The 21,737-nt window shown below is 45.3% G+C and overlaps 2 protein-coding genes across 2 annotated transcripts in view; one reads left to right on the plus strand and one right to left on the minus strand.

Annotated features, from left to right (window-relative positions):
- Positions 1–8,060, plus strand: part of Polr2b (RNA polymerase II subunit B) — a 40,359-nt gene extending 32,299 nt beyond the window's left edge. Inside the window, exons 19-25 of the mRNA XM_021210229.2 lie at positions 695–945; positions 1,026–1,115; positions 1,339–1,446; positions 3,019–3,132; positions 3,486–3,646; positions 6,974–7,169; positions 7,816–8,060. Coding sequence (XP_021065888.1) covers positions 695–945; positions 1,026–1,115; positions 1,339–1,446; positions 3,019–3,132; positions 3,486–3,646; positions 6,974–7,169; positions 7,816–7,905 — 1,010 coding nt within the window. The 3' untranslated portion in view covers positions 7,906–8,060. The remainder of the gene's footprint in view (positions 1–694; positions 946–1,025; positions 1,116–1,338; positions 1,447–3,018; positions 3,133–3,485; positions 3,647–6,973; positions 7,170–7,815) is intronic.
- Igfbp7 (insulin like growth factor binding protein 7) overlaps positions 7,984–21,737 on the minus strand; it is a 61,733-nt gene continuing 47,979 nt past the window's right edge. The window contains exons 2-5 of the mRNA XM_021210231.2: positions 14,367–14,476; positions 10,578–10,694; positions 9,882–10,008; positions 7,984–8,237 (exon numbers count right to left, since the gene is read on the minus strand). Coding sequence (XP_021065890.1) covers positions 8,218–8,237; positions 9,882–10,008; positions 10,578–10,694; positions 14,367–14,476 — 374 coding nt within the window. The 3' untranslated portion in view covers positions 7,984–8,217. The remainder of the gene's footprint in view (positions 8,238–9,881; positions 10,009–10,577; positions 10,695–14,366; positions 14,477–21,737) is intronic.

The raw sequence follows: 21,737 nt of genomic DNA on the forward strand, positions 1-21,737 counted from the left end.
AGATTTCTGAGTTCGAGGCCAGCCTGGTCTACAGAGTGAGTTCCAGGACAGCCAGGGCTACACAGAGAAACCCTGTGAAGGTATAGTGTCCTTTGTCTTCTTAAGTTCTTCCTTACTGCATTCCCATTGGTTGGTTCTGTGTAGCAGTAAGTGGGTGGTCAGTGGAATTATGATGCACAACTTGACCAGGCAGTGGTGGCCTGTGCCTTTAGTCTCAGCACTTAGGAAGCTGAGGCAGGTGGATCTTTGAATTGTTATTTTGGAGTTCAAGGCTAGTCTGGTCTACAGAGTGAGTTCTAGGACATCAGGCTACACAGAGAAACCTGTATTTGGGATGGGGCTGGGGTGTGTGTGAGCACAGCTAACGATGCTGTGGGAGGATACAGGAGTAGGACACAGGCATTCTTCCTCATGTGACAGTGGCTGCACAATAGGGAATGTTTCTTTTCATAGAATCCAACTTTCTACTGTTCTGTTCCTTTTTTTCCTTAGTAAATTTCTTTCCTTTTTAAAAATCATTTTTATTTTATATGTATGGGTGTTTTGCCTGTGTATATGCCCAGTGACCAGAAGAGAACATCTGATTGGAGCTACAGATGGTTATGAGCTGCCATGTGGGTACTAGGAATTGATCCTGGCATTTTAAACACTTTCCTTTAGTGTTACTTAGGAAAGCCCTGTCTTTCTGCTCCAGGAATGAGGCATGCCATCTACGACAAGTTGGATGACGATGGTTTGATAGCTCCGGGGGTTCGCGTCTCTGGAGATGATGTTATTATAGGCAAGACAGTCACCTTACCTGAGAATGAGGATGAGCTGGAGAGCACCAACAGACGCTACACCAAGAGGGACTGTAGCACTTTCCTCAGAACTAGTGAGACGGGCATTGTGGACCAGGTTATGGTCACTCTCAACCAGGAAGGATATAAATTTTGTAAAATAAGGGTGAGTATAGTTTTATTCATGTAGATCATTTTAGAAATTAATTGCATTTCAGTTTTTAACCCATTTTTATGTGAAACCAGGTACGCTCTGTTAGAATTCCACAGATTGGAGACAAATTTGCAAGCCGACATGGTCAGAAGGGTACTTGTGGTATTCAGTATAGACAGGAGGTAGGTGTCTTCAGTCTTCCTCTTGCCTAACCCAGGGTTGTATTGAAAGATTAATTAAAATTTCCTGTAACTTTTTTTTTTTTAATTTAATTTTAGTGTTTGTTAACCAATATGTTGAAAAGAATTAGGACATTCAAGTTTTCCCTTGGACAGTGTCAGGGCTGTCTAGCTTTGTCTCTAAGAGACTCCCATGTCTTTATGTTGTTTACAATTTTCTTTGTAGGATATGCCGTTCACTTGTGAAGGCATAACTCCTGACATCATCATAAACCCCCACGCCATCCCCTCCCGGATGACAATTGGTCACTTGATCGAATGTCTCCAAGGGAAGGTACGTTCTAACTTGATGCTTCTTTCATTTTGGTGACCATTTCTCTGATCATTGAGCTAAGATACTTGGTTAAAAGCTAATATATTTTCCTGCTTTCACATTGGTTATTCCACTTTTTCATCCTTTTCCATTTTGAAGAAATCTGTGGGTGGTTAGGGAGCCGGCTTGGTAGCCGGGGCATTTCTGTGCAAGCATGATGTCCTCAGTTTTTTCATGTAGAGTCATGAGACTCAGGGCTGGGAAAACAAACGTTAGCAAGCCTGAGCTCACACATGGACCTGCCCGCATGCTGGAAGGACAGGTTGACTTCTGATCTCTGCATAAAGAAATTAAATATATAAGTAATGTGTGTGTTGAGGGGTGCTGTAACCCCAGTGTGTTGATGTGTGTGGAGATAGGAGAATCACTGTGGGTTGGTGGCCCAGCTCCAAGTTCAGGGAGTAGAGACATGTCTCAGGGTAGTATGAAGAATGATGGAGCACTAGTTTTTGTCTGTTGCTGTGATAGAACGACTTAGGGAGGAAAGGGTTTGCTTGATCCCACAGCTTATAGTCTTGCCTATCTCGAAGGGAAGTCAGGGCAGGAACTGAAATAGGACGTGGAGGATCCCTATGCCCGGGGCTTGGCCAAGTGGTTTTTCAGTACCACACCTGTTCCTGGATGGTGGCCCTCAGGTGCACTGAGCCTCCCATGTCTACTTCAGTCAGGACAGGTCCTCACAGAGCAGTCTGATGGCAGTTCCCCAGTTCAGGCTCCCACTTGTGTCTGGTTGACAAGTTAACCAGTAACCTGATGTCCTCTCCTGGCTTCTACACGTGGATGTGTGTTCCTCCCTTACACATACACATACCAACACACACGTGTTTGCACACACAAAAAAACCTGCCAAGTATTGCCAAGGAAGAATTTTTGCCCAAGTACCTTGTGCTAGCCAGTTATACCACTGGGGCTTAAGACTAATTTATTTGTAAGATATAGTACAAACAGCCTTTGTAGGTATTTGTGGTTATAGCAACTGACTCTTTTCTAGAGATGAGGTAATTCATAGACAGTTAGCTTAGCATGGCTTTAGGAAATGTCAAAATTTTGGTATTGGCTGTGTATTCATCTTTCAGGGTTTAAAGTAAAGTAATGGTAGTCTAACACACGGATGGCTTCATTTAAGACATTAAGATGTTATTTTCCATGAGTACATCAGACTTCTATTTGAGACCATTTTAGCCCTTGTTTTTAGGAAATTACTTTGTTACAAGTATCTTTCTTAGGTAAGATATTTAAAAAATGAATCCCAGTATATCACAACTTTTATAATCATTTTTAATTTCAAATTTTTGCCTTTTTTTTTTTTTTTTTTTTGGTTTTCCATGACAGGGTTTCTCTGTATAGCCCTGGCTGTCCTGGAACTCATTTTGTAGATCAGGCTGGCCTCGAACTCAGAAATCCACCTGCCTCTGCCTCCCAAGTGCTGGGATTAAAGGCGTGTGCCACCATGCCTGGCACCAGGAAACATTTTTAAATTGGGTCTCTCTTTATTGATGTGTGACTTCTTTCATACGTGCTTTTATTTCAAAGGTCTCTGCCAACAAGGGTGAAATTGGTGACGCTACTCCATTTAATGATGCTGTCAATGTGCAGAAGATTTCTAATCTTTTATCTGACTATGGCTACCATCTCAGAGGGAATGAGGTACATTTACTATCACCTGTATGTAACAAGCATATTCTGTGTGGGGTACTTTTATATATACAAGAAAGCTGTTTACTTGTGCAAGACGTCATAAGCATACAGCATGATGAAGTTTCACAAAGTAATAAACACACTGAGTCTAGCACCCACATTGGGAAAAGAAATTACCCAGAATGCTTTATGCCTTGAAAGTCCTTTCCAGTCTCTACCCCTTTCATCCCAGGTAAGTACTGTCTCATTATAGGCTAGTTTTGATCTTTATGTAAATAGGAATATGGAGTATATGCATATGCATTTCTAAACTTGGTTAATATTTTTAGTTATGTGCGGTAAAATCTCTTGTCTGTTTTGAGGTGCTCTACAATGGATTCACTGGTCGAAAAATCACATCACAGATTTTTATTGGCCCCACTTACTACCAGCGTTTGAAGCATATGGTGGATGACAAAATTCATTCTCGTGCTAGGGGACCCATTCAGATTCTTAACAGACAGCCCATGGAGGGCAGATCTCGGTAAGGGAGCTGCCGCCGCCGCCTCAGTCATTGTTATATTTAACTAGCCTTTCACTTGAAAACGTAAAGCACGTGTAAGTAGAGACGTCAGTGTGATGACTGCCTGTGTTCCTGTCTCCTCACTTTTAACAGTTTCTCCTTTAAAGTCAGGGCTGTGAACATTCCAGGCAAGTGCTCTACCAGTGAGCCAGAACCCCCAGCTTGTCTCTGATTATATTCACCAAATCTAGTAGTCCTACAGTTTCCTTCGTAAAATTTTGGATATTGCTATGTAAGAGTGGCTATCAAATCTTTGGTCTCAGGACCCTTAGAGAACTTATCTTCATGTGAACTATGCTTTCCATTACAGCAGAGATTAGGTTGGGATTCAAAAACAAAGGCAAAATCATTACATATTAGTATATGTTTAATGATTAAATCAGTATATTTCTAAGTAAGCTTAGTGATAAAAGTGACATTGGCTTATAGTTTTGCAAGTTTCTTTAGTGACCTAGAAGGCAGCTGGCCTCTTCGACTTCTGAAATAATTCCATTGCAATATTTTGCCTTTCCCTTCCTCTCCCGCCACCTCCCTTCCTGTCTTCCTCATCCCATCTCTTTCTTCCCATGGAGTCTCATAATAGCACAGGCTGTGTTACATAGCTTTGGCTGGCCTTCTGGTCTCCACCTCCAAGTGGTTGGGATTATAGGTGTGTGTCCCCTCGCAAGCTCAGTACTATGTGTAAGCAGAGTATTTTTATTACCTTCATCTGTTTTGTGTGTGTGTGTGTGTGTGTGTGTGTGTGTGTGTGTGTGTGTGCAGGCCATGGTCTGAGTGTGGAGGTCAGAATACAGTGTGTGGAATTCAGTTCTCTCCATTCATCATGGCCTGGGGATTGAATTCAAGTCTCTAAGCTTGGCAGCAAGAGCCTCTACCCACTGAGCTGTCGATCTAGCCCAGTTTTGTATTTGAGGGATGTCATACAGATAGATGTGCTTGGGAAAGGGAAGAATGTTATTTTTTGTTGCTGTACTAAAATGAAGAGCTACTCTAGTTTTTGTTTTTCTAAATCGTCATTTATTTTTGAGCTCCTGCCTCAGCCTCCCACAGGAGGCCTGCACCACTGTGCTTGGTGATTTGTAATTTCCTTTTTCTTTTTCCTATTTTCTCACTATGGAGGAGGGAGTTAGAGCGGGAACGAGAGAGAGAGAGAGAGAGAGAGAGAGAGAGAGAGAGAGAGAGAGAGAGATAGATATTAAGATTCTGTAACTTAGAACAGCCTTCAATTTAAGGCATTGTCCCAGCCTCCTAAATAGGGTGAATACTGGCATGAGGCCAGCGAAATTTCTCCTCTCTCTCTACCCCACCTCCTCCCTCCCTCTCCCCCCTCCCCCCACTCCTCTCTCTCTCTCTTTTTTTTTTTTTTTAATTACTTTAAAAGTGTATGGGAGCTTTGCCTGCATGTATGTGTGCACTGGCGATAGCAGAGGCCAGAAGAGGGGGTCGGGTCTTTGGAACTGAGTTAGGAGCAGTTCTGAGCTGTGAACGGATGCTGGAGCTGAGCTCAGGTCCTGAGCTGTGAGCGGAGGCAGGGAGCTGAGCTCAGGTCCTCTGCCAGAGCAGTACGTGCTCTTAACTCTTGAGCCACCATCTCCAGGTTCAGTGTCTTAAAGGCTAGTCATAGTGAAAAATCGGAGGCCTTGTCAGTGAATTTGTTACATTCAAATTACTGGCTCACTTGGATGTCCCTTAATGGTAGAGCACTTGACTCGTGTGCAAGGTCTTAGTTCAATCCCATTTCCTCTGCAAAATTGTGTGCCACAGTTTTACAGCGTTGTAATTAATCATTTGGGAAGTACAGATTCACTGAATTGTAAAGATTTCCCAATGTTAAATTCTATCCCACACTTGTTAATCTCTCTACTGATGTTTTTAGAAAAATACTTAAGTAGAGGAAGCTGTGGGGCATGAAGTAGCAGGTGATTTTGTAAAATTTTAATTTTTGCACAGAAGCTCAGACTTTTAATCATTTGTAGTACATCCTTAATTGTTTCTCTTGGAGTAAAAGGTTGACTTTGTTCAGTTCCTTTAATTTCTTTGTTCAGTAACAAAGTTTGACTCAATGTAGTTAGTGTTACTGTTGGAGTAAAACTGTCTTCCTTCCTGCAAGGGGAGGGATCATGGCTTAAGACAGAGCCTGGTCCTGCTGCCTTGCTTTGCGCTGAGTCATTTACTTCCTTACGTCAGTGTGGGTGTCAGCGGCAACGGAAGGAAGAGGTATTGCTGGACTATAAAGCGACCCACAGACCAACCGAAAGATGAGCACACTGAAAACAAGAAACCAGGGCTGAGAGAAGACTCCTGGCTAAGAGCATATCACTCGCTACACTTGCAGAGCTTCTGTTTGGTTCCCTGCACTCTTGTGTTGACTCCCAGTGACCTGTGTGTGACTTCTGCCATCTGTAGTCTTCTCTTTCGTGTCTCAGTAGCTGTTAGTCACTGGACAGCCTTTGAGGAGCTAGAGTTCAAACTGATGAGAGCCCAGTTTTTACCTGTCCATCTGTGTTGGCTGGACAGACACTCTAAGGCTGTGCCTTCAGCTCCTTACCCTGTAGTTCCTACGGTAGAAGTGGAGTGGGTGCTCTCTCCCTCAGTTTACAATACAGTAAGTTCACTCTAGTATTGTGTAAGGTTGGAGAGTGAGTCTTTGTAGTAATAACATAAACAAATTGGCTTTACTCAGCAATGCCTGTGTTCACGAATGCACGCATTCTGTTAAGGAGGCCGACGTCCCTCACTTGTGTGGTCCCCTGGGAAACCTGCTCACTGTATGTCACTGTACACTCCTCCTCTCAGGCTCTGGGACTGGGGACCCCTCATTGAGAAGCTATCCTATTGAGACTGACTTTGTAGATGAACTCGCAAGTATAGAATTGAACTCTAGAAAGTTAAATGACACTGCTTTGTGCTACAGTGTATTTGATGAGGAAGCATGTTTCTGTAGACTTCATTTGGAGACCTTCTGACACATAGTAAATGCTTGGTTGGCTTTTCCCCTCCTCACCAGGTTAGAGAGACTGCTAGGGCATAAAGATTTCTGTACTGCTGCTGCTTCACTCTTGTCACCAATCCGAGTGGTGTTTATAAGAAAAGATCATCGGTACAGGGCCAGTGAGGTGGTTCAGTGGGTAGAGGTGCTTGCTGCTAGGCGTGACTATTTGGGTTCAGTTCTCAGAAGAGAATTGATTCCTGCAATCTGTCCTCTGACCTTTACACATGTGCATGTGTGGCATTCACAGATACACACAATAAATAAGTACAAACAAGCTCTTGTGTTCTTATCAACAGTGATGGTGGCCTGCGCTTCGGAGAGATGGAACGGGACTGTCAGATTGCCCACGGTGCAGCACAGTTTTTAAGAGAAAGGCTGTTTGAAGCATCAGATCCGTATCAGGTTCACGTCTGTAATCTTTGTGGGATAATGGCAATTGCTAACACGAGGACTCATACGTACGAGTGCAGGGGATGCCGCAATAAAACCCAGGTGTGTGTGCACTTTATTCTACTCCATGTTCTTATGCAGTGCTCATGGCAGATATAGTGTGGTGGAATAGGCTGGGACTTTCAGTTTTGATAGCAGGTCTCGAAAACATAGTTTGACAAGGAAAGATAGTTTGACTTTTCTAAAACAAGCTTAAAGCAATTTCACTAAGCTATTCACCTCTGAAATCGTAAGGTCTTGTACAAGGAATCTAAACATTTTTTTAAATATGCGTATGGATATTTTGCCTGTATTATGTGTCTGCATTGCCCAGAAAGGTCAGAAGAGGGCAACGGATTGTCTGGGGTGGAGGTTACAGATGGTTATGAGCTGCTGTGTGGGTGCTGGAAATCAAGCCCAGGTCTCTGGGAGATCAGCCAGTGATCTTAACCAAGAGTCATCTCTCTAGCCCAACCAAGAGCTTTTCTTAAGCCTTTTACTTGAAATGTATCAGGAAGGGTGAATAATGGCGGTGTGGGCAGAAAGGAGGAACAAACAAAGCTTGCTGGTCCGAGAGCCTGCACAGGCCTAGGATGAGCGCTCGCAGCCACTCCCATCCACCTGGCGTGCCAAAGCTTTTGCCTGCTATGGGGGGAAGAACGTGGAACTTTTGATGCAGCTCCACTTATTGCTGTCTTTCTCTCTGCAGATTTCTTTGGTTCGAATGCCGTATGCGTGCAAGCTGTTGTTCCAGGAACTCATGTCCATGAGCATCGCACCACGAATGATGAGTGTTTAGCTGCCAGAAGTTCATGGTCAGATACTGTGACTATCACTATCTTGTTTAAAAAAAAAAAAAAAAAGACAAAATTTACTATTGTGATAAGAATTTTATTTGTTTTGTTTAAAGCTATGCATGCTTTTTTCTGTAAATAAAAATTTTTGTAGATAGTCTTGAAGTGTTATCTTTGATTTCTCTGTGTAAAACCAGCTGGCTGTAATAAAGTGTTAGTGGGTTAGGTTAAGAGAAATTTGTCAGGCAAGAGCAGGGTTATAGCTGTCAGCTGTCTGAGAGCACTTTTAGCCGCAGAGGCTCATGTATTTCACAGGGTTATAGCTGAGCACCTTCACCTGTTTCAGAAGAAAGAAAGAAAAATTAGTCACATATATGCACGTGGTATGGCAGATTATCAGTTTCTAAATCAGTGAGAATGAAAAATTATATGGCTAACAGGGAGGGGCATGGTAATGTGCTTATAGACCCAGTGTCCAGGCTGGGACAGGAGGATTGTTTAAACTCGGGACTTAAAGGCCTGGGTAAGTCAGGAAGACCTCCGTCTGGTTCTCATCTCTCAACTCTTGCTCTTTTTTTTTTTACATTATGTAGTCCAGGTTAATCTTGAACTCATGACTTGCCTGCCTCAGCCTCCCAAGTGCTGAGATTACAGGCATGTGCCCGAGACCTCATTCTTTAAAGGAAACAAAGGCCTAGAGAGGTAGCTCTGCACTTAAGAGCTCTGGCTGCTCTTCCAGAGGACTCCGGTTTGAGTCCCAGCACCCACATGGAAGCTCTCAGCTTCCTGAGGGATCTGGTACCCTCTTCCGGCCTCTGAGGGCACTACATGCATGTGGTGCAGACATGTGCAAGTAAACCACTCATGCACATAAAAAGTGAGGTGGGGGATGACAGAAACATGGGGATGAAGGATGTATGAGTAGTTACATGCATGACATGTTGCAGTGCCCCCGTAGTGAGCTATGCAGTTTCTAGTATGAGAGCCAGTGCTCTATTTTTCCAAGTTGAGATCCAGAGAAGCTAAGCAACTTTGCAGCCCAGCTCAGAGCTTAAGGTAGAAGAGTGCTGTTCCAGAGCTGAGATCCCCACAGACGACCCAGCTCTGGGGTGCGTCAGGAAGAATTTCTGACCTGATCACAAACACTTCTGCTTCATACTGCCTTTCACTGCACAACTGAGTGGTCTGGCCAGCAGAATGACCTCCCACATCGGGATGTGGGAGAAGCTTTGTTCTTGGTCTGAGGGAGTACCTGGTCAGGTGTCACTCCAGTAGCACTAACTGCATGTAGGGTCACCCTGCTGGGTCACTGTGGGGGTGGGTTCTTTGGAAGAAGCGTTTTAGCAGGGGTTGGGACACAGCTGAGTAACCTCTTCTCATTTTCTAGCTTGTTTCTTTGAGGATTTATTTATATATAATGTGTGTGTGTGTGTGTGTGTGTGTGTGTGTGTGTGTGTGTGTGTGAGAATGTGTGTCATGAGTGTGTGCCTGCCTATGAAGGCCAGAAGAAGAGCGCATAGGAGCTCCTGGGGCTGGAGTTACAGGCAATTGTGACCTGCCCCCTATGGGGCCTGGGAACCGAACTCAGTTCTCTCTCTAGAGCAATTCTTCTTTCTCTCTCTCTCTCTCTCTCTCTCTCTCTCTCTCTCTCTCTCTCTCTCTCTCTCTCTCTTTTTCTTCTTTTTCTTCTTCTTCTTTTTAAAAGCTCCAAGTGAAGGACCAAATTGACCATGAGCACTTCCTTTTAAATGATGACTATAATAGTCACAGCACAAGGGGGAAATGACATATAGAAGTTACAGGCATCCTGCTCAAGATGAAGCACAGCTAAGTCATGGTAGCCCTCAGCCGTCTTGAGGCATGCGATCTGGCTGTCATTACATATGTTTAATGCTTTTCAGAATTGTATTAATAGTTATGTATGCTACTTGATGACTAAAACACTGCTCATTTTTTTTTAATGGTGAGTTGGCTTACATACCTTTTTTCAGTGGTATTTCATGTAGGGCATCAACCACTGTGATTTTGGCCGACGCGGAAGCCTGCCCTTGGGAATTGGATGCGTGACACTCATACTCCCCAGCGTCTTCCTTACTTAGAGGAGATACCTGCAAAAGATAAAGATAAAGGCTCTTTAGTTCTCTGTGGAGGTCTCCTCTCTTTTTCAGTGGCTTCCATTACACCCAGTAGGGTCCTTATGACAAGAGGGGCTTGGGAACAGAGCTGCTATGAGAAGTAGTGAAGTCCTGTGCCAACAGCCCGAGGAGCCACCGTATTCCAATGGCATGGGTGGCTTTTGATCACAATGTGAATGTTAAAATTTGGGTAGGTGCACATGCTGGAAGGGGAGCCTTGCTAGGTGCTCTGATCAAATACAGAATCAAAGGTTAAGCAAAATCACATACTTGTTAACCATTAACGATAATTCAGTGCTGTGTAAGAATTCTGCTTTGAACTTAGGCAAGCAGGATTCTGTAAATTCTTATTTTATTATTTTTTTTTTGAACAAAGTAATTTCAGCTCTTCCTTTAGTTTCTGTAGCTGTAGCTGTACGACCACAGCAGGGCTGTTTCGAAGAAATGGGAGACAAATAATTTCAGGCAGGCGACCGGAACCTTTGCCAAGCCCTGGTGTTCTAAGAATGAAACTGAAACGGTTGCCAGCTCCTGGTACTTACCAGCACCCAGCCCGTTACTTCATGCTTTTCTGGACCACCCCGGGTCTGAATGGCCAGGTTTTCCCGGTCACCAGGCAAAAGTTCGGTCCGCTGAACTCCAGAGTGATCCCTTTTTACCTGAGAAATCAGAAGGGGGGAGTCTTAGTTCTCTGTATGAAAACATCAAGGTTGGGGGTGCCACAGTCCCAGAATTGCACAAGGTGTTCACCAGACCTCATAATTAGATTAAATCTAGCAGTTTACTCACTCCGTTCCTTTTCTGAATACTGAGCAAGCAGAACGGTTTCTTCCTGCCAATTTTACCTAAGCAACGTGGTTTTTGTTTTGTTCTGAGACAGGGTTTCACTGTGTAGCCCTTGGCTGGCCTGGAACTCACTATATACAGACCTGGGAGATCTGTCTGCCTCTGTCTCTCAGGTGCTGGGATGAATGGTGTGTACCGCTCCATCTGGCTTTTAAGCAACATGATTTAAGCCTTTTTTTCTGGAACACTTGTGGAGTATACATGGTCACCCTGCCTTCACTCACTAGTGTCCGTGGACAGTTTGATCCTTGGTACTGGGCCTTTCTTTGCCTGCCTTGCTGTGTTTGACCGGCAAGCTGTCACGCAGTGTAGTTTGATGTTTGGGACCTGTGGGGCCCTTCCTGTAACAACCTCATCAAGAGAAGCAGCAGCTGGAGTCCAGCACTTGCTCTGGGGGCTACAGGAGCATAAAATAGTTCCCGCTGTCATTGTGTGATAAAACCTGCCTGCTTCTGTCCATGCTGCGGAGAGAGAGATTCCAAAGGCTGTGTGCAAAGGGGAAATTACCTCCCTTGGCTTACAGCCAATCCTTACTTCATGTCTCTCCTTTCCCACCTGTTTTAAAGGTCAGAGAATGTTAGTAAGAACTTTGGAAAAGATGTAAAAAAGAACACAGGGAAAAGACTTTTTCTGTTGCTATTGAGCACATTTAGTTCTTCAGTTTCAGTACATATGTTTTAAGTTATAATAACCACATTAAAAAATTACATGAAACAGTTTTCTTTAATTCTACCAAGGCCTCTTTAAGAGCCAAGCCAGTGTTTATTTCCATTGTCTTTGTAACGAGAAAGTCAGGAGTTTCCTTCTGTAATAAAGCAAATGTTAAGTTCAGGTTTTCCCCATGTTTCCCCCAATTCGGAGAGAAAAACCAGGTACTTAGGGTCTCAAATGGAAGCTATGAAGACATGTGTAAATAAGCGTTTTTTTTCCTTGAATTTCCCAAGCAGCTGGTGCAACCGTTTATGTTAATAAAATAGGTAATGTTTTGGGAGGAGTGTTTGACTCAAAGGCTAAAGACTCTGGTAAGTCTATGCATCATTAGAGCCTGTAATCTCAGAGCAGGTGGGTGGAGACCCGAGGATCCTCGAGGCTAGCTGGCTATCCCGGCTAGCTCAAATCAGTGAGCTCTAGTCAAAAAGTAGGGGGAGAGAAATAGAGGATCCCCCACACCCCAACCAAAAGAATCTTTTGTTTGTTTTTTGAGACAGGGTTTCTCTGTGTAGCCCTGGCTGTCCTGGAACTCGAGAGACCAGACTGGCCTCGAACACAGAGATCTGCTGGCCTTCACAAGTCCTAGGATTAAAGGCACGAGCCACCACTGCCCTGTGACAAAAAGAATCTTCAAAACAAAACAAAACAAACATAAAAGCAAACCCAGCCCTGCTATCCACAAATGGTCCGCTGGGGGAGGATCAAGGGAGAGCAAGAAGTCATTTAGGTGTCTAGCTATTTTATCTTAATCTTTTTGCAAGATCTCTTTGATATATAGTCAGGATGGCTTCAAACTCACCATCCTGTCTCAGCCTGCCCAGAACATGCAGAACCGAAGTCTAGCTCTAGAGTTGTTTGGTTGCAACAGATTCTTCCAGAATCTTGCTATTGTAAATAAGGAACAAATAAGAAAAAGTGCCAATAGCTACAGAATGTTATACATCTTTGGATACCGTTTCTTTCTTTCTTTCTTTCTTTCTTTTTTTTTTTTTAAAGATTTATTTATTTATTATATGTAAGTACACTGTAGCTGTCTTCAGACACTCCAGAAGAGGGCATCAGATCTTGTTACGGATGGTTGTGAGCCACCATGTGGTTGCTGGGATTTGAACTCTGGACCTTCGGAAGAGCAGTCGGGTGCTCTTACCCACTGAGCCATCTCACCAGCCCTGGGTACCGTTTCTTGTTAGCACCATTATTTAATTTTAATTCTCATTAATGTACATATCTGTGAGTTTGGGCCTACCCTCAGAGGCCAGAAAAGGGCTTTGGATGTCCTGGAGTGGGTGGGAGTCAGAGGCAGTTGTGAGCTTTTCCTTTTAGTTCCCTTTCTCCAATCCCCTAGGTCCCCCACCTCCGTCTGGTGTCTGGTGTTCTAAGGGAAGCCATATAACTTCAAAGTCTCCCGAGGCCGACTCATTTCCCCTGGGATCCATGTGTATTTTGCCGGAGTGCCACAGACCTTATTCTCTGCAAGATTCGGCAATGAGGCTTATAAACTTAAGTACCTCCAGTCACCCTGGCTTCTCATTTTGTAAATCCCATGGAGACCCACTGAGGAGCAGCAAAGCTGCTTGCCGGGTTTCCTTGAAAACTATCGGCCGTGCTCTTCACAAGCCACTTAACCGCAAATAAGCATTGGGGAACTTCAACTGCCAGGGGCAAGGTTTAAATGAACACGTAGCCGACCACATTCTTGGCATGCCTTACTCCCCTTCCACATCTCTTTCCGAAGCACAATCTAGAGGCAACATCCCATTATTCCCTTGAACGAAAGTTTCAGCTGCGAGGGATAGCTGTACTAGAACTGGGTCACCTCTGCCCACACCATGGTCCAGGCGTTTCCTGGTAACCACACTCAAGCCAGGTAGTTTCGTAGTGACCTCATCCTTCTGGCCACACGGGGGCGCCAGAGGCTGCCAGGAGCCCTGATCGAGACTAAGGCTTCCAACCCCGCAGCTGGGAAAGCTTTTGCTGCTTCTGAGGTCTTTAAACTGTGAGGATAATTCTGCCCTCTGCGGAGGAGGAAGCTTTTGGAAGGAGAAAGTGAGGCCGAGAGATTGAGAACAGATCGAGAATACCAGTCCGGATCACATTTGCGTGCCCGGAGGCTGGAACTGCCTTCTCTTTCTTTTTGCCCCTCGGCTATATGAACTGAAATCTGTTAGGATACTTCTGACAATGGGGCCAAAACCCCCTCCCAGAGTCCCAGAGGTCGCCCCTCTGACCAGAAAACAAGCACACAAAATAATTGTGACTATCCTCCACTTCTGAGCTCACCGAGGAAGCAAGCTAGCTAAAAAGGTGTGTCTGGCTTTGCTGTTTTATTAGCACGAGTTTGAAGATTCTTCCTTACTTCATAGCCTGATACATAGTCCCACCAGCACAGACTGAGTGATACCGCCATGTCTTTCCTGCTGTGTAGGCTGTAAACCTCTGAACCTGGAAGCCAAAAATGAACCTTTCTTCCTCCCTTGAATGTTTCTGTCAGGTAACGTTTGATCACAGCAACCAAAAGCAACGAAAACAATGGGTTTAGATATTCACCACAGTTCTTAAGTTTCCCAGGCTCCCTGCTTGGACACTGCTACCCAAATCAGGATTGGACTAATGGAGGTCAGGAAAGGTACGTGCTAGAGTAGAGGTGGTACCAGCTGCCACAGGTCATTGTGGGGCAGAGGGCAGTGATGCAGGCTGAACTGAGCGTTCCCACTGCCCTGGGCCATGCAAAAGAAGCGTTTGCACAATACTTTCCTGAGGCCTGCACTACTGACCTTGTTCCAGATGAGGACAGGGGTTGGGATCCCGATGACTTCACAGCTCAAGAACACCTTGGCACCAGTGACATTCCAGATGTCCTTGGGGGGCGTCACGATGGAAGGACCTACAAGAGAAGCCAGAAAGCCAAGTCCATCTTTTAGCTGCCCATCATCAGTCAGGATATTACAACACAAATCCTTGTTTAGGAGACCCTCTCCTCCTGTGGATTATCTGAAGTGCATCTCAAAGGCCAGACAGACAGGCCTCTTCCTGTCGCCAGCTGTGATACTGCAATCTTCCTAGGGAAGGCAAGAGCCGAAATAAGCAAACCAGCAAACACAACAACAAACGCAATTAGTAGGAAAAAAAAGTCTGTTTATCTAACAAAAATCTAGCAAAATTGTCTTCTTTTCCCCAGCCGAGCTTAAACGAGGTTTATTTTACCAGCTGTTTTGCATTAGCTGGGATTTTTTTTTTTTTTTTTTCATTAACGCCAAGAAATTTCAGTTCTGAAATGCTTAATGTTTCACTTCCTTTGTCGACCGGCATCTTCACTTGGAGGACAGTGTTAACAAACAACCACTTCTTATATAACAAAAGGAAAAAGAAATCTAAGAAGTTATTTTCAAGTGTGTTGAGAGCATTCAGGCAGGCTTGCTTGAGTAAGATTCAAGAGGGCTGTCCTGGGGATCTGCGGGAGGCACAGAAGGTGGGGAGAGGGTCTTTCTGCTAGTGGAGAGGCAAATGCTCTAAGCAGTGGCTGCCTTCTGTTAGGACCAAGCCCCCAAAGAAAGGGCAGCAGGGAGCTAGTTTCAGGGTCCTCCGTGGCTGGGTTCCCAGCAGTGAGCATTGGTAGAAGGGACAGTGAGCAGATTTCAGGGCAGCCAAGAGAGGCCAGGTGATACCTTCCCATTTTTGGAGTTTTGGAACCCAGTAATTACCCGTCCTCCTGTGAGTAAAAATGCTATTACTCAGATCCCCCCGTAGTGGGCATCCCTTTTGCTGTAAGCTTTGGCTTTCTGTTCCTGAAGTTGGTAAACTATGGACAGTGAACCAAATTTGCCTTCCTAGTTATGTCTGTGTGGCCTCCGAAGAACAGTCAGTTCAACTGTTTGGGGAAAATTAAGAGAAAACTACTATATTGTGGCATGTGAAAACTAGAAGAAATTCTCATTTACTGTCCATAAATGTCAGTGGCACAGCCTCATCCACGCGTTCACCGAGTGTCCCTGTCACCCTGGCAGAACCACATGGTTTGTATTCCAGACCGTGTGACCTAAATGTTGTAGATCTGGGCCTTCACAGACGAAAATGGCTGATTCCAGCTTTAATCAACAGAAGGGACTAATGTGTAAACAAGGATCGGGAGAAAGACTCAGAGCTTCAAGCCTGCTCAGTTTCTCTTGAGCCCGGACGAGCAACGTCAGCAGATGATTTCTGCTTTGGCCCTGAAACTCCCACTTCTGACGTCAACAGATACAGAAAGAGTCATGGCCTTGCTCCATTCTCCTTCCCCCTGAGGGGCTAGCTCCCCAACATCGCCGCAGGAGAGGCCTGCATATCTACCGTTCATTAATTAAGTTGTTCTAAAATACTAATTTTAAAAATTACATTTATTTCCTTTTTTAATATTTCTTTTTTTTTCTTTTTCTTTTTTAAAATTTTGTATTGGATATTTTATTTATCTACATTTCAAATGTTATCCCCTTTCCTGGTTTCCCCTCTGGAAATCTCCCATCTCCCTCCCCACCCCCCCCACCTCCCCGCCCTGGCATTCCCCTACACTGGGGCATCGAGCCTTCCCAGGACCAAGGGCCTCTCCTCCCACTGATGTCTGACAAGGCCATCCCCTGCTACCTATGCGGCTAGAGCCAGAGCCAGTGCACGTGCCCGTACAAGGTAGAGATGGACTTTGAGGATCCTTCTCTATTGCTCTTTGTGAGAGAGGTTCTCTCGGAAGCTCACTTGTTGGCCCTTGATCTCGGAGGCGCTGTGACCGGCTGGTGTTATGCCAACAGCTGCATTCCATCACACCGGCTTGTATGTGGGTGGCAGAGGTCTCAACTCAATTACCCACAGAGACGTCTCTCCAGCCCACACACCCTCCCCTTTTTTTAGTGGAGCAATTACTTTTTCCCATCTACTAGTTTGGAATGCCAGGTTTCAGCCCCCTGGGCCCTCCAGAGAGACTTGGGATAGTGTACCTCAGAGGGGAGATAGAGCTGGGAGCCTGGGTTCCCACAGACTGAGCAGCTGAAGAGCTAGACTCCGCCCTCCGGGGTGCTTTGCCCAGCTTCTGGAATGAGTATGTTAATTATTCACTCTGTCTGGGGTCTTCAAGCCTAGTTAAATATCCAACTTCAGGGTCATCTTGTACTGGGGGCCTGGGAAAGGCACAACCTTCCCCTCTTGGCCTGGAAAACTTTCTTGCACAATCCGTATTCACAGGCCACGGAGTCTCCCCTCCCAACATCTATTTTCAGTGCGTATTAACGTCTGGAGACGGCAAGGAAATGACCCCATTATGCAACGTTCTCCCACTCATCTCAAGGATTAGGAGCTTTTAAGACAAGTCTCTTGGGGCGGTTTTATTTATTTTCTCTCCCTTTGTAAGAATGCACAAAACAATCAGTTTCGAAAGCTCTAAATATATTTTATGTTTCCTTCTCTGGATCGTGGGTCCCAGAAGGAAGCACACACCATGGCTGGGATGACTGGCTTTTTTTGTAGCAAAGTTGGACACCGGGGCTGTGTTTATATGTATGTTTCTGGCCTTGTCTCCGACATTTCCTAGTCTGAACGCCCTGATACAGAATGAGGGGCTCGCCCTCTCCCTAGCTTCCTCTTGGCTTCTGAGACCCCAAGGCTTGGACATCACACAACCGGATCTGGCTGGCTTTTGAACTCCTTTCTCTTACCCCTGTGAGGGCCCCCCCGCTGCTCTGTCCTTCCCAACACGGACTGGGGCAGCCTGACTCAGACCCCAAGGGATCTCAAGAGGTTGTTCTCCGAAGGCTCTGAAGAGCTCGGCTGTGGGCGGGGTGGAACTGGGGGGTCTGGGGAAAAGCTGCTGCTCACATAGCAAAGCAGCAAAGCTGCATGGGAATGGTTCTATGTGAGGATCCGAGTGTCCCCTATGCAACCTGCATTCATCCTCCCAGAGGCACTCGCCTGCATCAGGAGCAGGAACAGTGCCGGCTTGGTACTGCTTCGGGGGCCTAGGAGACAGGCCACAGACCTCCTTCAGTCTTCTTCAAGCAGTTAGCATTAGTCCTGTTTAATGAGACATGATCCCTTACGTAGCCCAGTTTGGTCTGGAACTCATGATCATGATCCTCCTTGCCTCAGCCTTTCGAGTATTACTATTACAAGTAGAAGTGCTATGCCTGAGCTTCGTTTTAATACGAGTCACTGTAGTGAGGTGGGTTCACCGCCGCCACCCCCCCCCCCCAAAGAATCTCATCATGTAGCCCTGGCTGTCCTGGAACTCATTTTGTAGACCACACTGGCCTTGCGTCATAGAGATCCACCTGCCTCCGTCTCATGAGTGTTCGGATTAAAGGCATGCCCTAAGCTTTCCATTTTTTTGAGCCCGGTTATTAAACTTCGACGGAATGCTCTAAAGGGCCCTGTTCTCTTCCTCACTCTTTATGTACAACTCCTCTCCAAGTAGGTTTTTGTTTAATCTTGAATTAATTTTTTGTCTCTATTATGACGTACAGACCATCTCCCCAGAGGCCATCTATCGATTCAGTGCTATGTTGAGAGGACCATATTTCTTCTATGAATCATTAGTAATGCCCTTCTGGTCTGTCCCTCAGCCATATGTGTGGGTCTGCATCTGGGCTCTGTTCTGTCCCACCAGTCTGTCTGTCCATGTACTTGTATCAGTAGTGTACTTCAGGTACCCATTATGCTAATATTCAAGTACTAAAGGCAGGGCAGGTTTATGATAATGGGTCTCTCTCCGGGTCTCTTGCTATTCCAAGAAAAGAGACTTTCTGGAGAAATAAGAGTTCTTGAAAAACATCGGAGCCCCTGAATTCCCTGAATGAGTGCTATCATGGGGGTGGGTGGTGGGCATGGGTGAGATGGGGGGGATGGAGATGGCAGTGGGGGTGGGCATGGGGTGGGGGAGTGAGTTCATAATTAGAACCAATTATGTAGTGAGCTCCCCTTGAGATACATAAAACGACTTGAGTGAGCTGAGTCCACTCGCAGAATATTGAAAACAAACGCTTATTGTTCATTTTGCTACCAGGCTATATGTAGAATCCTACAAGTTCTAGATAATAAAAGCGGGCCTCATTCCTGTGCTGGGTGGGTGGGCAGGCAGGTCCCATCGAGACAGTGACAGAAAACCTTGGTCATTGTGAATGACCTTGTTGCACCAAGGCTAAACTCAGGAACACAATAAAGAGTTTGACCAACAGCATCTAAGTTGAAAACTACCACCCTACAAAAGGGCTTTCAGATCTGGCCTGTACACTTTTGCAGAGGGAAGCCCTATCAATCATTTAATGACTAACTGATGAGGTCATCGGTAGACCTCAGAGTAGGCGGGGCGGGCTGTTTCCCATTGCCTTTGTGTTGGCAGAGAGGCCACAGGTGTTCAGAATTCTCCCCACTCACATTGCTCAGAGCTGATGCCCACCGTGCATCTTCTCTACCTCTCAGGCTGCCTGGATCTTTGCAGCATCCTGCTCTGGGAACTTCCTGCTAACAAGCAGGAGAGGTAAAGAGGCTTTTCCCATTCCCCACTCCACTAGTGGAGACTGAATTTAGGGTCTTATACACGCTAGGGCAAGCACTCTACCAACGGGCGATACCCCTGACATCTTTTTTTTTATTATTATTATTATTTTCTTTATTTACATTTCAAATGCTATCCCGAAAGTTTCCCATACCCCTCCCCCCACCTCTGTTCCCCTACCCACCCACTCCCACTACTTGGCCCAGGCCTTGCCTTGTGCTAGGTCATATAGAGTTTGGAAGACCAAGGAGCCTCTATTCCCACTGATGGCCGATTAGGTCATCTTCTGCTACATATGCAGCTAGAAACACAAACCCCGGGGGTACTGGTTAGTTCCTGTTGTTGTTCCACCTACAGGGTTGCAGCCCCCTTCAGGTACTTGGGTACTTTCTCTAGTTCCTCCATTGGGGACCCTGTGTTCCATCCAGTAGCTGGCTGTGCCCTGACATCTTTTTAACTTTTAATTTTGTGTCAGGCTCTGCTTCAGATGTCCTTACTAGCCTCGGACTCACTGCATAACCCAGGCATGCCTTGAGAACTTGAAGATCCTCCGGCCTCAACCTCCTCCACAGCTGCGACTACAGACCTGCATTACCAACGTGGGCTGGGAGACTCTTGGCAGAGGCAGAATGTGGGCCTTACAGGAAGATGAGTGGAGGGGTGAGGAGAGACACAGAAAGGACTTCCCCATGACTCGGGGACACCAACAGGGTCCTGGTCCTGCGAGCAAGCAGAAGATGAGCTGCTGGTGGATGTGACAGCCCCTCCCCCCAGACACAAAGACCCTCTCTGCACATCTCCCGCTGGAAAGCAGCACCGCTGCCAACTCTGTATCCCAGAGTTCAGTGCGCAAAGGTCCTGCTCTGCTTCAGCTCAGTGTCTTTATTATCTTTGTCAAAGAGCTCCTCTCTCTACCCTTTCTCCCAAGAAAGTCAAAGAAAATCCAGAATGCATTTCTGTTCCAAATGCTAAAGACATAAGAAAGAAGGGAAGAAAGGAAGGAAGAAAGAAATGAAGGAAGGAAAGGAAGAAGGAAAAAAAAAAAAGGGAAGATTTTAATTCACCCTCAGCTGATTTTTTTTTTTTTTTATGTAAAATTCTGAAAAATCGAATCTCAAGGCCGGTTCATGAGTCACGATATTGGCGTCTTAAGTTATCCTCGGGTCTGGATTCCAACTAAAGAGGAAAGTCCCCGATTTGTTTTCAGTGCATAGGGACAAACCCAAAAATAAATCTAATTATTGCCTTACCCATGCTCTTGCCCCACGAGGGATTTCAGGGTGGTAAACGTCTGTCTAGCAAGCATCCTGCCTATAGGATGTCTGACTGTCCACTGCCCTTCTCTTCCCTCACTCATGCAGGCAGCTCCAGCAAAGAGCCACGCTGCCACAGTGCTGTAGGCATGGGGAAATGTCTGCCACCAGGCTCTCCGGACCCCAGGCTCCTATTTCAGCTCTCCCAGATGCTTGTGCCCCACCCACGCTGCACCTTTTTGCTCTCTTACCTGCACAACTCAGCTACTCTCATTCAATCTGCATTGCTTCCCATAATACACGTTCATCTCCCAAGTTCATCCCCCTACTTTAAAACATTATTATTGCCTTCAAATCTTAGGTGTTTTTTTTTTTTTTTTTTTTTTTTAAAAACCATTCTTTGAAGAGAAAGAAGAGGGAGGGCAGAGGTGGAGGACAAGGAGAAGAAAAGAAATGAAAATGAAAACAGATAACGAGATCCCAGGTGAATCTGCAGTGAGGAATAATATTCTATATATTCATTGGAAGAAAGCTAAAATTCAATGAATGGATCAATATCACCCTAGAAGTACCCAGAAACAGTTAGAAGCCTTCTGTAAATTCTGTTTGCAACTGTATTGTCCCCTCTAATAATGTTCCAGATAAATGACTCAGACTTTAGGAGTAGTCTCTCTCTCTCTCTCTCTCTCTCTCTCTCTCTCTCTCTCTCTCTCTCTCTCTCTCTCCAAGACAAGGTTTCTCTGTATAGCTCTGGCTGTCCTGGAACTCACTTTGTAGACCAGGCTGGCTTCAAACTCAGAAATCCTCCTGCCTCTGCCTCCCGAGTGCTGGGATTAAAGGTGTGTGCCACCACGTCTGGCAGTAGTCTCTTATGATCCAAAAGTTACAGTGTCCTGAGATGTCCCCCCAAAATATAGAGAGGGGATAATTACAGATGGGTGAATCTACATTTGGAACATTGCAACTTGGTTCTGAAGAAGTGAAGAAAGTCAATTCTCACAAGTCACACAGATGCCGAGGAAATAGAAGTAATATAAATTAATCTCAAATCTGACCAGCAGTTCACGTATGCAGATTTTATATAAAGTTGTAAAAGAGAAGATGGAGTCAAAACTCATCATCCTATGAACACACACACACACACACACACACATACACACATACACACACATACACACACACATACACATACACACATACACACATACACACACATACACACACATACACACATACACACACATACACACACAAATACACACACACATACACACACANACACACACATATACACACACATACACACACATACACATACACACATACACACACATACACACACATACACACATACACACACATACACACATACACACACA

Source organism: Mus pahari, chromosome 13 (assembly GCF_900095145.1).
Source record: "Mus pahari chromosome 13, PAHARI_EIJ_v1.1, whole genome shotgun sequence".
NCBI lineage: Eukaryota > Metazoa > Chordata > Mammalia > Rodentia > Muridae > Mus > Mus pahari.